At 37.0% G+C, this 14,447-nt stretch overlaps 1 protein-coding gene across 8 annotated transcripts in view; it reads left to right on the forward strand.

Annotated features, from left to right (window-relative positions):
• LOC105080443 (uncharacterized) overlaps window positions 1–12,339 on the forward strand; it is a 35,316-nt gene extending 22,977 nt beyond the window's left edge. For 3 of the 8 annotated variants that reach the window (XM_074354357.1, XM_074354359.1, XM_074354360.1), the window contains one exon: window positions 10,724–12,339. In XM_074354357.1, coding sequence (XP_074210458.1) covers window positions 10,724–10,725 — 2 coding nt within the window. In that variant the 3' untranslated portion in view covers window positions 10,726–12,339. Of the gene's footprint in view, window positions 1–2,594; window positions 2,749–8,475; window positions 9,104–10,723 lie in introns of those variants that run through there. The other 5 variants (XR_012502822.1, XR_012502823.1, XR_012502821.1 and 2 more) reach the window with 5 other exon arrangements.
• Window positions 12,340–14,447: the final 2,108 nt, after the last annotated feature.

A 14,447-nucleotide genomic window follows, 5' to 3' on the forward strand; every position in this document is an offset into this window, starting at 1 on the left:
GTGGGAGTAGGTAGGCCAGTTTCATTCTTTTGCAATAACCATCCAGTTTTCCTAACATCATTTATTTCCCTGTTTTACGTTCTTGCCTCTCTTGTATATTAATTGCTCCTATAAATGTAGGTTCACTTCTGGGCTTTGTGTTCTGCTCCATTAATCTGTGTGTGTGTGTTGGTTCAAGTACCATGTTGTTTTGATGACCGTAGCTTTGTAGTGTAGTTTGAAATCAGGGAGTATCATACCTCTAGCTCCATTTTTCTTTCTCAAGATCATTTCCCATATTTGGGTTCTTTGGTGTTTCCATAAACATTTTAGATTTATTCTAGTTCAAATGCCATGGGTCTTTTGATAGGAATTCACTGGATCTGTATATTGCTTTGGGTATTGTGGTCATTTTAACAATATTCTTAATCCACAAGCATGGTATATCTTTCCATTTGTTGGTGTTGTCTTCAGTTTCTTTCATCATTGCCCTACAGTTTTCTGAGTACGGGTCTTTTACTTCCTTAGTTAGATTTGTTCCTAATTATTTTATTATTTTTGATGCATCTGTAAATGGGATTGTTCTCTTAATTTCTCTTTCTGATAGTTTGTTGTTAGAAAGGTAGAACAGATTTCTGTATATTAATTTTGTACCCTGCAACTTTACTGAATTCATTGATAAGTTATAACAGTTTTTGGTAGTGTCTTTAGGACTTTCTATACATGGTATCATGTCATCTGCAAACGGTGACAGTAAAATTCTTTACATCTGTTCTTCTCCCATATTCACTGAACATCTTTATGATCTTTATCTTGAACTCTGTCAGGTAGTTTGCTTATCTCCACTTCAGTTAATTCTTCTGGAATTTTAATTTGTTTCTTTAAAATATATTCTTTGTTGCCTCATTTTTCTCAATTCTCTGTTTTTAATTCTGTGTATTAGGTAGGTTGGTTACACTTCCTGATCTTGGATTAGTGGCCTTAGGTAGGAGATGTCCTATGGGGTCCAGCAGCACACTCCCCTCTGGTCACCAGAGCTCTGTGCTCTAGGGCTGCCCACTATGTGGGCTGTGTGAACCCTTCTGTGTTGGCAGGGCTGACTGCTGTGGTTGTGCTGGGAGATGGGGCTGGCCTCTGACATGGCTGGCTGCCAGGCTCTGCCTTCTGCAGAGGCTGCAGATCACTGGTGGGTGGGGCTGGGTCCTGGGGCAGCTGGCTTTGGGATCAGGTTGTCCTGGGGCTGGTGCCAGCCTGCTTGTGGGTGGTGCTGTTAAAATCTGTCTTATGCCCATATGTAGCCTATCCCTTCCCCTACTCCCACCCCCTTAAAACAATGATCTTCATTGCTTTTATCATAGTTTTTCCTCTTCTAGAATGTCCTACAAATGGAATCCTTCTGTAGATGGCCATTTGTATCTGGCTTCCTTCACTTAGCATAATGCTTTGAGGTTGCCCCATGGTATATGTTCCAGTAGTTTCACTTTATTGCTGAGTATGGTTTTCATTATATTGCAGAGCATTTGTTTTCCATGCTGAGTAGTCCATTGCATAGATACACCACAATTTATCTGTTTAGCAATTACTGGTCATTTGGGTTTTTCCACTATTTTGACTTTTATGAACATTCACATATAAGTCTTTTTGTGAGTGTGTTTTTTTTTCTCTTGGATACTTAAGAGTGGAATTACTGGGTTTTGTCATAACTGTACATTTCATTTTATAAGAGGCTGCTACTATTTTCTAGCCATTTTGCATTGCTGCCAGCGGTGTATGATAGTTCCAGGTGTTCCACATTCTTGTCAATGCTTCATGTTGTCAGTCTTTAATTTTAGACATCCTGATGGGTATGTAGTTACCGTGTAATTGTGGCTTTAGGTTGCATTCCTCTAATGTGTAATGATTTTGAGCATCTTTTCTGGTGCTTTTTTGTCACCTGTATCTTTTTTGGTCAAGTGTTTATTCACATCTTTTACCAATGATCTAGTAAAAATATAAATAAAAGATCATCTTTTTATTGAGTTACAGAGTTTTTAATATATTCTTGATACAGACCTTTTGCTGATGAATGTTAAATGATAAATGATAAGTAAGCATATTTTTACTCCTGCTCTTTGGCTTGTCTTTTTCTTAACAGTTTGTTTTGAAGAACAAAAGTTTTCCAGTCGAAGTCCAGTTAAAAGGCTCCAAACTAAATTTTTGTGGGTTTTTTTTTTTTTTAATTTTGATATAAAGAAGTAACCTGGGGAAAAAAGAGAGGGAACACATTTTGAAGGATGGCTTGGTGAAATTACAATATACAATATTTAGTTACATGTTATTTTATTGGGATCCTGGAAAAATATAAAATATTCACTACAAGTGATTTCTCTGTGTGGTATTCTTAAAAATTCATAGCATCTATATTAGTTCAAAGTCTTTCCTATTATTTTAGTAAAAAAAAATTTAGCCATCGTATTAATGATAAAACATGACTCTCTATCATGAATAATAATTTCTTTTTCTATTGTAAGAGTAAAAGACCACTGAGTGGAATAATAATCATTCAGGAAAACCCAAGCAGGTATAAAACATTTCTAGATTTGAGAACCATGTTTTCTTTCTGCTTAAATTTTCAGAAATAAAGTGAAACAAAATCTGCACCAGCCATTGTAATTGTGCCTGGTTGGCTGATCCAGACCTGTGTCTTTGAGTTATTTCTCTATGAACAGAGAGAAGGAGGAACACCTGAAAGAGGAGAAATGTAAGTGCCCCAGAGTGAGTGTCCACCGTGTAAGTATCCACTGGGTCATCCCACCACGTTACTGCTTTAAAATATGTGCCATGTCGGACGCCGGGTCAAGCTGTACCACCATACATAGCACTAACATAATCAAGGCAAACTGGCCTCCGATTTTGAGAAAGTCACTGCCAAATACTGAAGAGAGATCAGATAAATGCACTGCTGTTTTAGAGCAGGTGTGTCCTCCTTTCTTAGAACTAGCATATGAGGCTAAGATCACGTATTACTGACGAGGACTTCTCTGGCGATCTGGGCGTGTGTCCATTAGAGAATTCACACTGAGTCCAGTCTTGAGTAATCCCTGCACTTACCTGGAGATGGAAGAAGGACCCACAAATTTGCAACGCAAGAACAACTCCCTCCAAGAAGGGAGAATTCAGGTTCTAGGACAGTGATTCTCAACCTAGGCTGCACATTAGAATAACAAAGAAATTTTTTAAAACTGCAAAAGCTTAGGTCGCAATCCTGGACAAGCTAAATAGGATTGTCTGGGGAAGGAATCCAAAGCTTTAAAGCTTCTCAAATGATTTTAAAATCTACCAATTTTGGAGGCTGCTTTGGAGATGATCTAGGTGTCTATACAGTTAAAACATAAAAATAAATCCAAAGTAAACTAGCGACAGTGTTAAGATGCCTCCTTTCTAATCAAGGACTCTTTTTCTCCAGTGAGAATTATTGCAATTTTAGAGGATGCACTTTAAATTGCTATTTAGCAAATGACAACTGAAGGTGACAGGACTATATGTTTCAGTAAAGGAGGGGAAGAGAAGTCAAATTTAAAACCCCAAGGGGAGGAAGTCACCAGGGTCAGTGAAAGTTTGTAGCCAGGGGAGATGATGTCACATATTTATGTTATTATTTAATTGTATCTTAAACAGGATTTGTAAAATGAACTACAAATCCAAACACCCCCTCAGAGGCAGAGTGCTAAAAACTTTCATCTCAGGTTGACGCGGATTAGAGATTTGAAAGCCCACTTCTCCTCTTACCATGTCAAATTATAAAAGGAAAAATAAAATGCTGATTTGAGTCTCTAATGAAAGGTAACTGCGCTGTTAGTGGAAACATACTTTCGCTGCAAACATGGATCCAATTATGGCGCAGCGCGGGGCCTGCGTCTTTCTACCTTGAGGTTTTGATGGCGAGATTGCTGTTTACGTTCATCTGGTTTTCATTTGAAAAATCCCATCCGTGCTGAGCCTGAAAGAATTGTAAAATACTTAAGTTACAAGCATTTAAGTAAGGTGAACAGAATTTCCTGGGTTTACTTTGCTAAAATGATGTTTAAAGAAGATTTTGGGGATGTAGGCTGTGAGACCACTATAATATACCTGCTAAAACTAATTATGTGTCTGAGATGAGACGCAAAACAGAACTTCAACCCCGGAGGGGAGGGGGAAAAATATGCCAGCAGCGCGATGCACTTTTACTAAGTATGGACATTTTCAAAAGTGAATGTGTTATACTTAAACTAATTATGCAAAACTTTTTTTATAATAGCATCTCTATCTGCCTTTTTCATTTTTTTTCTTTTTTTTTTTTTAAAGACCTATGCACTGGAATTTCTTTCTCATTTCTTTTTTTTTTTTAACATTTTTTATTGATTTATAATCATTTTACATTGTTGTGTCAAATTCCAGTGTTCAGCACAATTTTTCAGTTATTCATGGACATATACACACTCATTGTCACATTTTTTTCTCTGTGAGTTATCATAACATTTTGTGTATATTTCCCTGTGCTATACAGTGTAGTCTAGTCTACAATTTTGAAATCCCAGTCTATCCCTTCCCACCCTCCACCCCCCTGGTAACCACAAGTCTGTATTCTCTGTCTGTGAGTCTATTTCTGTCCTTTATTTATGCTTTGTTTTTGTTTGTTTTTGTTTTTGTTTTTTTAGATTCCACATATGAGCAATCTCATATGGTATTTTTCTTTCTCTTTCTGGCTTACTTCACTTAGAATGACATTCTCCAGGAGCATCCATGTTGCTGCAAATGGCATTATGTTGTCAGTTTTTATGGCTGAGTAGTATTCCATTATATAAATATACCACATCTTCTTTATCCAGTCACCTGTTGATGGACATTTAGGCTGTTTCCATGTTTTGGCTATTGTAAATAGTGCTGCTATGAACATTGGGGTGCAGGTGTCATCCTGAAGTAGGGTTCCTTCTGGATACAAGCCCAGGAGTGGGATTCCTGGGTCATATGGTAAGTCTATTCCTAGTCTTTTGAGGAATCTCCACACTGTTTTCCATAGTGGCTGCACCAAACTGCATTCCCACCAGCAGTGTAGGAGGGTTCCCCTTTCTCCACAGCCTCTCCAGCATTTGTCATTTGTGGATTTTTGAATGACGGCCATTCTGACTGCTGTGAGGTGATACCTCATTGTAGTTGTGATTTGCATTTCTCTGATAATTAGTGATATTGAGCATTTTTTCATGTGCTTTTTGATCATTTGTATGTCTTCCTTGGAGAATTGCTTCTTTAGATCTTCTGCCCATTTTTGGATTGGGTTGTTTATTTTTTTCTTATTGAGTCATATGAGCTGCTTATATATTCTGGAGATCAAGCCTTTGTCAGTTTCACTAGCAAAAATTTTCTTCCATTCCATAGGTTTTCTTCTTGTTTTATTTCTGGTTTCCTTTGCTGTGCAGAAGCTTGTAAGTTTCATTATGTCCCATTTGTTTATTCTTGCTTTTATTTCTTCTAGGAGAAAATTTTTGAAATGTATGTCAGATAATGTTTTGCCTATGTTTTCCTCTAGGAGGTTTATTGTATCTTGTCTTATGTTTAAGTCTTTAATCCATTTTGAGTTGATTTTTGTTTATGGTGTAAGGGAGTGTTCTAGCTTCATTGTTTTACATGCTGCTGTCCAGTTTTCCCAACACCATTTGCTGAAGAGACTGTCTTTATTCCAATGTATATTCTTGCCTCCTTTGTCAAAGATGAGTTGACCAAAAGTTTGTGGGTTCATTTCTGGGCTCTCTATTCTGTTCCATTGGTCTATATGTCTGTTTTGGTACCAATACCATGCTGTCTTGATGACTGTAGCTCTATAGTATTGTCTGAAGTCTGGGAGAGTTATTCCTCCAGCCTCTTTCTTTCTCTTCAGTAATGCTTTGGCAATTCTAGGTCTTTGATTGTTCCATATGAATTTTATTATGATTTTTTCTAGTTCTGTGAAATATGTCCTGGGTAATTGGATAAGGATTGCATTAAATCTGTAGATTGCCATGGGCAGTGTGACCATTGTAACAATATTGATTCTTCCAATCCAAGAGCATGGAATATCTTTCCATTTTTTAGAGTCTTCTTTAATTTCCTTCATCAATGGTTTATAGTTTTCTGTGTATAATTCTTTCACCTCCTTGGTTAGATTTATTCCCAGATATTTTATTACTTTGGGTGCTATTTTAAAGGGGATTGTTTCTTTATTTTCTTCTGTTGATTTATCGTTAGTGTAAAGAAATGCAACTGATTTTTGAACGTTAATTTTGTAACCTGCTACCTTGCTGAATTCTTCAATCAGCTCTAGTAGCTTTTGTGTGGACCTTTTAGGGTTTTCTATACATAGTAACATGTCATCAATATATAATGACAATTTTACCTCTTCTTTTCCAATTTGGATCCCTTTTATTTCTTTCTCTTGCCTGACTGCTGTGGCTAGGACTTCCAGGACTATGTTGAATAGGAGTGGTGATAGTGGGCATCCTTGTCTTGTCCCAGATTTTAGTGGGAAGCTTTTGAGTTTTTCACCATTGAGTACTATGCTGGCTGTAGGTTTGTCATATATAGCTTTTATTATGTTGAGATATGTTCCCTCTATACCCACTTTTCTATCTGCCTTTTTCTATTATAATCCAGACACTTATTGCTACACACAGAAAAGATGGAAATAATGGAGTGAAGAAGAGAATGTGTCCATATTTCAAAAGAACTAAAACTCAAATCAAATAAACCAGAAGGTTCTCCTTTTGTATATTCCTCATAAAGGATCAGGTTTGCTATGAGAAAGCTTAGTTACTGTGGCATCAGCAAACAAAGTGTGTCTCAGAGAAAAGAGATCTGAGAGAAGTGGACACATCAATGGTAAATGTGAATGAGTTAAGAGACATCTTGGGGCTAGACGTTAAAGAGGTAAAAGAGAGTGTTTAGGTCAAGCTTGACATCTGAGCAAGTGCAACACAGTATGTTCCCCACTCCCATCCCACGTACATCATTCATATTATCGGAAGTAACTCAAGTCACTTATTTGAAATGATTACTTAGATACGTCTAAGGTGCCCATTCCAGAGTTCAAAGGAAGCACTAAGCAACCATCTGGACTTTCCCCCACTTTGGGTGATCATTCATTGAGTGTTTAGATGAAGTTCAGACCAGAGTTTGGTCCAAGAATCAGGATCTCTGTTTAGGTAACCATATGCAGCTTTTCTAAATGCTTTACAAGCTCTGGGTCTATGAATGGCTACCTGCATATGCCTTTATAAACGTGTGAGTCCCAGCAAACCTCCTAATACAGATCAAACTCATGCAATCTCTAATTCTTGCCTGGTTGTGCAGTGGAGAATGTACAAAAGATCCTCTCCTCATTTCTTATTTCTTCCTTTGTCACTGCTTCTGTGAAGGATTATTCTGGAAATTAAAACAAACACATGTACACACTAAAACTGCACTAAAAATAGAGCCCAATCAAGGGCCTCTGCCAGCTGAGAGCCCCTCCATCAGAAGTAAGATTATCACTGACGTTTTTCTTCAGTGGCTGCTGCTCCTGACCAGTCACAGCTAACTTGTATCACAGCCACCAGGTAAACTTCCCTAACCTCTTGATTCTGATAGATTCTCATGTGTGAATTTCTCCCTTATGTTTTTATAAAGATACGTGCATTTAAAATAAATCCGATTGCATATTGGTCTGTTTCTCCTCCAGCACCTTAAGGTAGAACACGATCTCTTGATTCACCATAAGCAGGCATCGATAAATATTTTGTGAATAAATCAGGATGTGAATGAATATTTAAATTGCATTGATTACATTGATATATAATGTTTTATATCCATTTGCAAGAGCTTTGAGATCCTCAAATATCTAGTGGAATGTTCAAAATTTTTGTTCTTTCTCCTATAAGTTATTTTAGATCTAGCTTTAATGATTTTTTTTAAATAGACTATTTTTAGAACAGTTCTAGGTTCACAAAGAAAATTCATTCATTTTTCCATTCACTTACTGAAGGACAGCTTGGCTGCTTCCAAGTTTGGGCAGTTATGAATAAAACTGACATAAACATTTATTTATAGCAGATTTCTGTGTGAACATACGTTTTCAGCTTATTTGGGTAAATACCAAGGAGTACGATTGCTGGATCATATGGTAAGATTATGTTCAGTTTTGTTAAGAAATCACCAAAGTGTCTGCCAAAGTGGCCGTACCATTTTGCACTGCCACTAATTCAAGGCTGGTAATGCTAATGATGAATGAGAATTCCTGGTGCTCTAGATCCCCGTTGGCACTGGCATTGGCAGTGTTCTAGATTTCAGCCATTCTTTTCTTTTTTCAGATTATTTTTATTTTTATAATGTATCGCCACCATATTATCTGCAGTGACTCTAGGCAAACTAGTTAGAATTAGGACAAGATCGCTTGTTTAACTAGCAAGTCAAAATCAGAATACATATATACACATATATTCACTTTCCTATTCTTCTTCATTAAAGGTTACTACAAGATATTGAATATAGTTCCCTGTGCTGTAGAGAAGAAATCTGTTTATATGCATGACTGGGGCACTGCACTGCACACCAGAAATTGACACACTGCAACTGAATGCACTTCAATGAAAGAAGGAAAGAAAGAAAGGAAGGAAGGAAGGAAGAAAGGAAGAAAGAAAGAAAGAGAGAAAGAAAGGAAGGAAGGAAGGAAGGAAGGAAGGAAGGAAGGAAGAAAGGAAGAAAGAAAGAAAAGCTAAAAAAATAAAATAAAATCAGAATATGATGAATGTGGCCAAAGTAAAGCATTGCACAACTACCTGGTGAAACAGGAGGATAAGAGTCATTAATCTAGAGATATAGTTCAGCCATTCTGATTGTGGAATGGTATCTCATTGTTTCTTTAAATTCCTAACTCCTTGATGACATACAATGTTGTTCATACTTCATATGGTTATTTGACAATCCATATATCTTCTTTGGTGATATTTCTGTTCAAGAATTTTGTCCATTTTTTGATCAAGTTGCTCATTTTCTTATCTTTGAATTATCATTTTTTTAATTTGTAAGATTTATCAGGAAATTTGTTGCTTCAAACTTTCTACCATATTTTTAATCAATAAACTGTTCAAACCCAGTTCTCAGAGATGCTGATCGGTGGCACTTAAGTTTAACTTTCAGTTTAAATGTTTACATTCTATACCAGTTATCTTTTTCTAAACTCACATTTTATGGCCAAACATTGTTTAAATAACAGTCAAACTGAATTCTAATGATGGGCATCTTGCATTCTCATATGCTGGAGAAAGCAAGACCTTTAGAAAAATGAATAAATAATTCAATAAAAGGCACTATAAAATGTTGTTTAACTTGCTTTTCAAAAAAAAATAAATAATAGTAAGGGTTTAATTCTAAGAGTGAGATTCTCAAAATGTGTAATAAAATTGAGTACCACAGAAACCCATGTTTTCCAGCTTGATTCCCAGCATTATAATTTCCCAAGAAATATCCAGAAAGTGAAAAACTGTGACAATGTTTGATACCTGTTTAGTCACACTCTAAGATTTATACATGTATTTCAGGTAATTTTAATAATGTAAACAAATATAGACAAGACAACTTTCTTCACATTTGGCCACTTCACATCCTTAGGTCCAACCCTTTCAGATTCCAAATCAAGCCCCTCCACTGTAAGCAAGGCCTTCTTGCCATGACTTGCTTTCTGGTACCACAACTTCTTAGAGAAGGAAAATGGAATCCCCAGTTAGAAATGGACACACAATGTTCCAGTTATGTCCAGTTCCCCAATGGAAAAGAAAGAAAATAGCAAATGTATTCCATTTATACAAAACAAACAGATTTTCCATGTTGCTGCAAATGGCATTAAAAAAATGGGAAACCTGGATGGACCTAGAGATTCTCAGATAAAGTGAAGTAAGTCCTATATAGAAAAAAAGAGAGAGAGAGAGAGACAGATATGAATTTTATTTACAAACCAGCGATGGATTCACAGACATAGAAGACAAACTGTGGTTGCCAGGGAGGAAAGGGGCAGGGAAGAGATAGATTGGGATTGACAGGTGCACCTTACTGTTTCTAGGGTGAATGGATGCTGGAGATCTACAGTATAGCACAGGGAACTGTGTTCAGTTTCTTGTGGTGAGCTATAATGGAAAAGAATCTGAAAAAATATATATATACATAAATGTATGTATATGTATGGCTGAATCACTTTGCTGCACACCTGAAACTAACATTGTCAATTGATTACACTTCAATAAACAATAAGAATTAAAAAAAATAATGATCACTTTTTGATTTAAACAACCTAATCAAGGCTGATTGTTTCATAAGAATTAATACCTTGTATCTTTGCTACAGTGATTAAAAAGCTTTGGAATAAAAAACAAACAGAAACCTCCAGATTTTCCTGTATAGGAAGCATCTATTAAAACAAGACTCTGCTCAACCAGTTTGAGCACCCTGTAAATCTCAATAAGCCATGTGTCAAGTATTTCTAGAACCAAGTCCTGTCTTCCACCATGCGAAATCTAATTTTTTAAGGGAAGAAAAAAATATATATATGGTACCTCCTGGTGCTTAGGAAATTCTTCAAATATTAAAGCAAACTTTATTAGTTAACACTGGGCGTACTGATATATTCAAGGAAGGGTTTTCAAGATACTGCTCAACTGTCACAATTTGTGTATTGCTTAAATTGACAGCCATCTTTTTTTTTTTTTGGCTTCCTTTCTAGAGGAGATAGAATGAATTCTGAAACATTGATCATGATGAACGCAAATGGCTCCATCCTCTGGATAAGACAGAAGCCCAGAAGCTCCAGTTCCTCAATGATGATACTGCTCGAGCAAGCTCTGTGTTTCATGAACTGTCTATGCATCCAGTTGATTTATCCCATAATCTTTTTGGAAACAGATGTTTGCCTCACCTGCCAATCAATGATTATTTTACTGCGTGCTCAGTATGCTGGATGGAGTACATGGTACTTGTCCTCAAGGGCTTTATAACCTGTGATTGGTTGTCTTGATCAGCTTAACAGCTATCTAAACCAAGAACTCTCCTTGACTACATGCCAGTCCCTACACTAAGCAGTTCTTAATCCCCTCAATATTCCTATGTGGTGGATGTGTTCATCGTCACTTTACAGGTGGGGAAATAAAAGCACAGAGTCCAAGTTCTCATTGTTCATAATGCTGGAATGCAAGCCCCAGATGCCATGCTCCAAAAGCCAGTGCGACTCACTCCACATACTTTCATACGCTGGCTTCCTTTAAATTTCCAAGAGGCTTCCTCTTCACCTCTCCTTTTTTAGATGACATAGAATAGCTCTATTTTCATTTAAAATCCTTTATATTGATGACAGTGATCTTAGTGTATTTTTAGTCCATAATACCTTTAGAGGAAGCTAGGAAAAAAAAAAGAAAATTATCAGGTAGTTAAAAATGCTCAATAAGTGGACAGGAGAAAATTCTGCTTGGTGGCTACGTCAGGAACCGTAAATTTTTACAATGGAAATACACTCAAGAGTGAATAATGCCCATAACAAAAACTACAGCAGTAACAGAAGCTGTTTACTCTGTAAATGGTGTTCCCAACGAAGAAATGGATTTGGATAATGTTTTGGTCTCAGAGAATTAAAAATAATGCCTTTATGAAAATAGCCATATTGCACCTTGGTATCTTAGTTTTCATCAGATCACTGAAGGCATGAAGGCCAAGAAGCTGAGTAGAAATGCGTGGGAGAAATAAAGATGCTAAGGAAGCCGTGTGTGGTAGTGATCATCCTAGGCTCTTTAGAGGAAATCCTCTGGTCAAACACAATGCAGAAGGGCCGGTGCTCTTATGGTGGCTCAGTGAGGTGCATCGCATCGGAGAAAGTGATGCTTTATCAAAACATATTGACTGACAATTCTGTAATTCATTTCCTCTTTTTAAAAGGGTAGTTACATTTAAAAGTAAACAATTTAGCTATTGAATGAATATTTACTAAACCCATTGTTCAATGGTTTGGCAAGTGCTTTCATGGCTCTTACTATGTGCCAAGCGTTGTTCTAAATTCTTGGCAAATATTATTTTATGCTCTCTATAGACTTTTAGTCCTAGTTACTTCTCCTACTTTCTTTCATCCTCAGAATAGGTACAATTATTATCCTATCCTTACAACAAAGCTAAAAAATCTTAGCCATGGCCAATGCGCAAGTAACAGAAATCCGGTCCTAAAACACACACTACTAACAATTATATAATGTGCCTCTCACTTTCTAAGTAAATTGTCTACATTGTCCAGCTCTGAAGAAGCAGTGTGGTAAAGAACAATCTTTTGTTATGGTAAAATAAAGGGAAAACAAAATATTTTCTAGAAATATTTTTTTTAAATTCAGATGAAAAATAATTTATTGGGTTATATATAAAATGTGTGTATCCCTAAAAATGTAACAACCTAAGATTCAGACCTAGTTGGCCAGACAAACGAATGTGAGAAAATCTGCACTGCCTTTAGCCATGGAAATGCTAATATCCAGGCACGTTTGGGATAATAATAATAATAATAATTTGAAAGCTAAATGGTATTTTACTTTGAACTTAAAATGTGTGCATTTTACAAAGCTCAGTATCTACACACCTCCCACCCCTGTGGCATATTTATCACTGCAGATTTCAGAAGAAAGAAGCCTTGGTTGGTTAAACTATCTGCGGAACTGTGTCTGTTCTCCACTTTTCTAGCAATGTGGGTTGGGAACTGCAGTGAAGACTTGCAGAAGACAATGTAGCCAACACTGCGTGCCACTTGCCCCCTGCCCTGTCACTAAGTGTAGAGGGGCAGTTAGTGGCAGTTGCTTTACAAACCAGGGGAAGGAGGCATGGCAGAGGGGAACAGAGCATCATTTCCATATTATAAGAGATCACTACAGCAACTTTACAACTTAGCTGAGCCTTGTGATGGGTTTAGTTGTGCTTGACTAAAACCCTGTGTTTATGTTGAGACTCTCGCATAGGAAAACACATACTTATTTGTGTGATCAAATTAGCCAAAATTCTTGATTTTCACAGTATCTTTCCTGTTGAATCTGTCTACACAGATCACATAATTTGCTCACACATCAGATGGGTTATGATTAGCCCACCCTTCTCTTTGGAACTCCCAAATCTGTGGCTAAATTCCTCAGCCACAAAAAGGAGTCCATTTCCAAGAACAGCATCTTGTTTTCTTTACACAAATAGGCACGTTCCTCACAAGAAGTAGTGTAACATTTGAAATGGGAAATGACCATTTTCTCACCCAATATTACTGTCAAAAATTATATTCAGAGGGCTGGGTTCCTAGGACAAGTGTTTTAAATAATGTATCACACATGTGCATACCATAAACAAAATATATATTTAAAGTACACAAATAACATGTTAGTTTTTTGTTTTCTTTCTTCTTGAAGCAGGAACAAGAAAAAGAAGCCACATTTCAATCTGAGAGAACTCAGTGTCTCTTATTTGGAGAAAACAAGCCATTTGGCTGATCGTGTTTAATCAGATGATTCACGGGTGAGGGCTGGTGTGTTTTCTACGTGGGGACAGCAAGCTGTGTGGAAATGGGCCATCATCAAAAAGACTCTGGATGCAGTCTCTGTGTGGTCATTGTCGGGTCCGCTTGCTTGCTCTGTGGGGTAGACAATCAGACGTCTTTAAAGCACTGGTCACCTCCTGTTTTCAGAATGTCCCTTGCCATCCTCCTCATTTGATAGTTGAGACAGGACAGACCAGATTCTTGACATAAATGTGAAGCAAAAATGTGCTCTTAAATATACCCTTTAAAGACATTCCAGCGGTAAATGCAATCACATTGTGGTAAAAATCTCCCTTCTCAACAGTTTCTAATTTATTTAATAGCAATTGGCATGCTCGCCTTCTCCTTCCTTCCACCTCTCCACCTTGCCCCTGGAGTCCTGATTCTTTTCAAACCGCCTTGCTACAGAGAGGGAGACAGAAATTTTGGACTCATATAACAACTGAGGAAGATGGTGGGAAGGGCTCTGCTGTGAAATCTCTGAACCTTGTAATAGGAATCAGATGAGCAAGTGACATCACTATGGCTCAGTCACTGCCTTGGCAAAAATCTGTTCTCAATTTTTGAGTTGCCTAGAAGCAAAAATAATATTTAAGTAAAATGGGTTATAAAATTGGTATGTTAGTTTGTGCCGTGTAGGTCAGTCATTTTATCATTTTAAATATCTAAAAACACTCATGTACATTAATGAGACACTGAGATTTAGAGCAGGGAACAGGACATTGGGACATCAAAATAAACAGAGAAGAGTTAATGCCCTCATCACTCACGTGCTTTTCAGGGTCATGGCCATGGCCAGCCCCTCATATAACAGTTTATTATGTGCCTTAAACATGGCGTGTCTGCGGGGTGGGGCAGAATGCTTGGAATACTTTTTTTTTTTTTAATTTTTCTGTACCAC

Source organism: Camelus bactrianus, chromosome 27, assembly GCF_048773025.1.
Source record: "Camelus bactrianus isolate YW-2024 breed Bactrian camel chromosome 27, ASM4877302v1, whole genome shotgun sequence".
NCBI lineage: Eukaryota > Metazoa > Chordata > Mammalia > Artiodactyla > Camelidae > Camelus > Camelus bactrianus.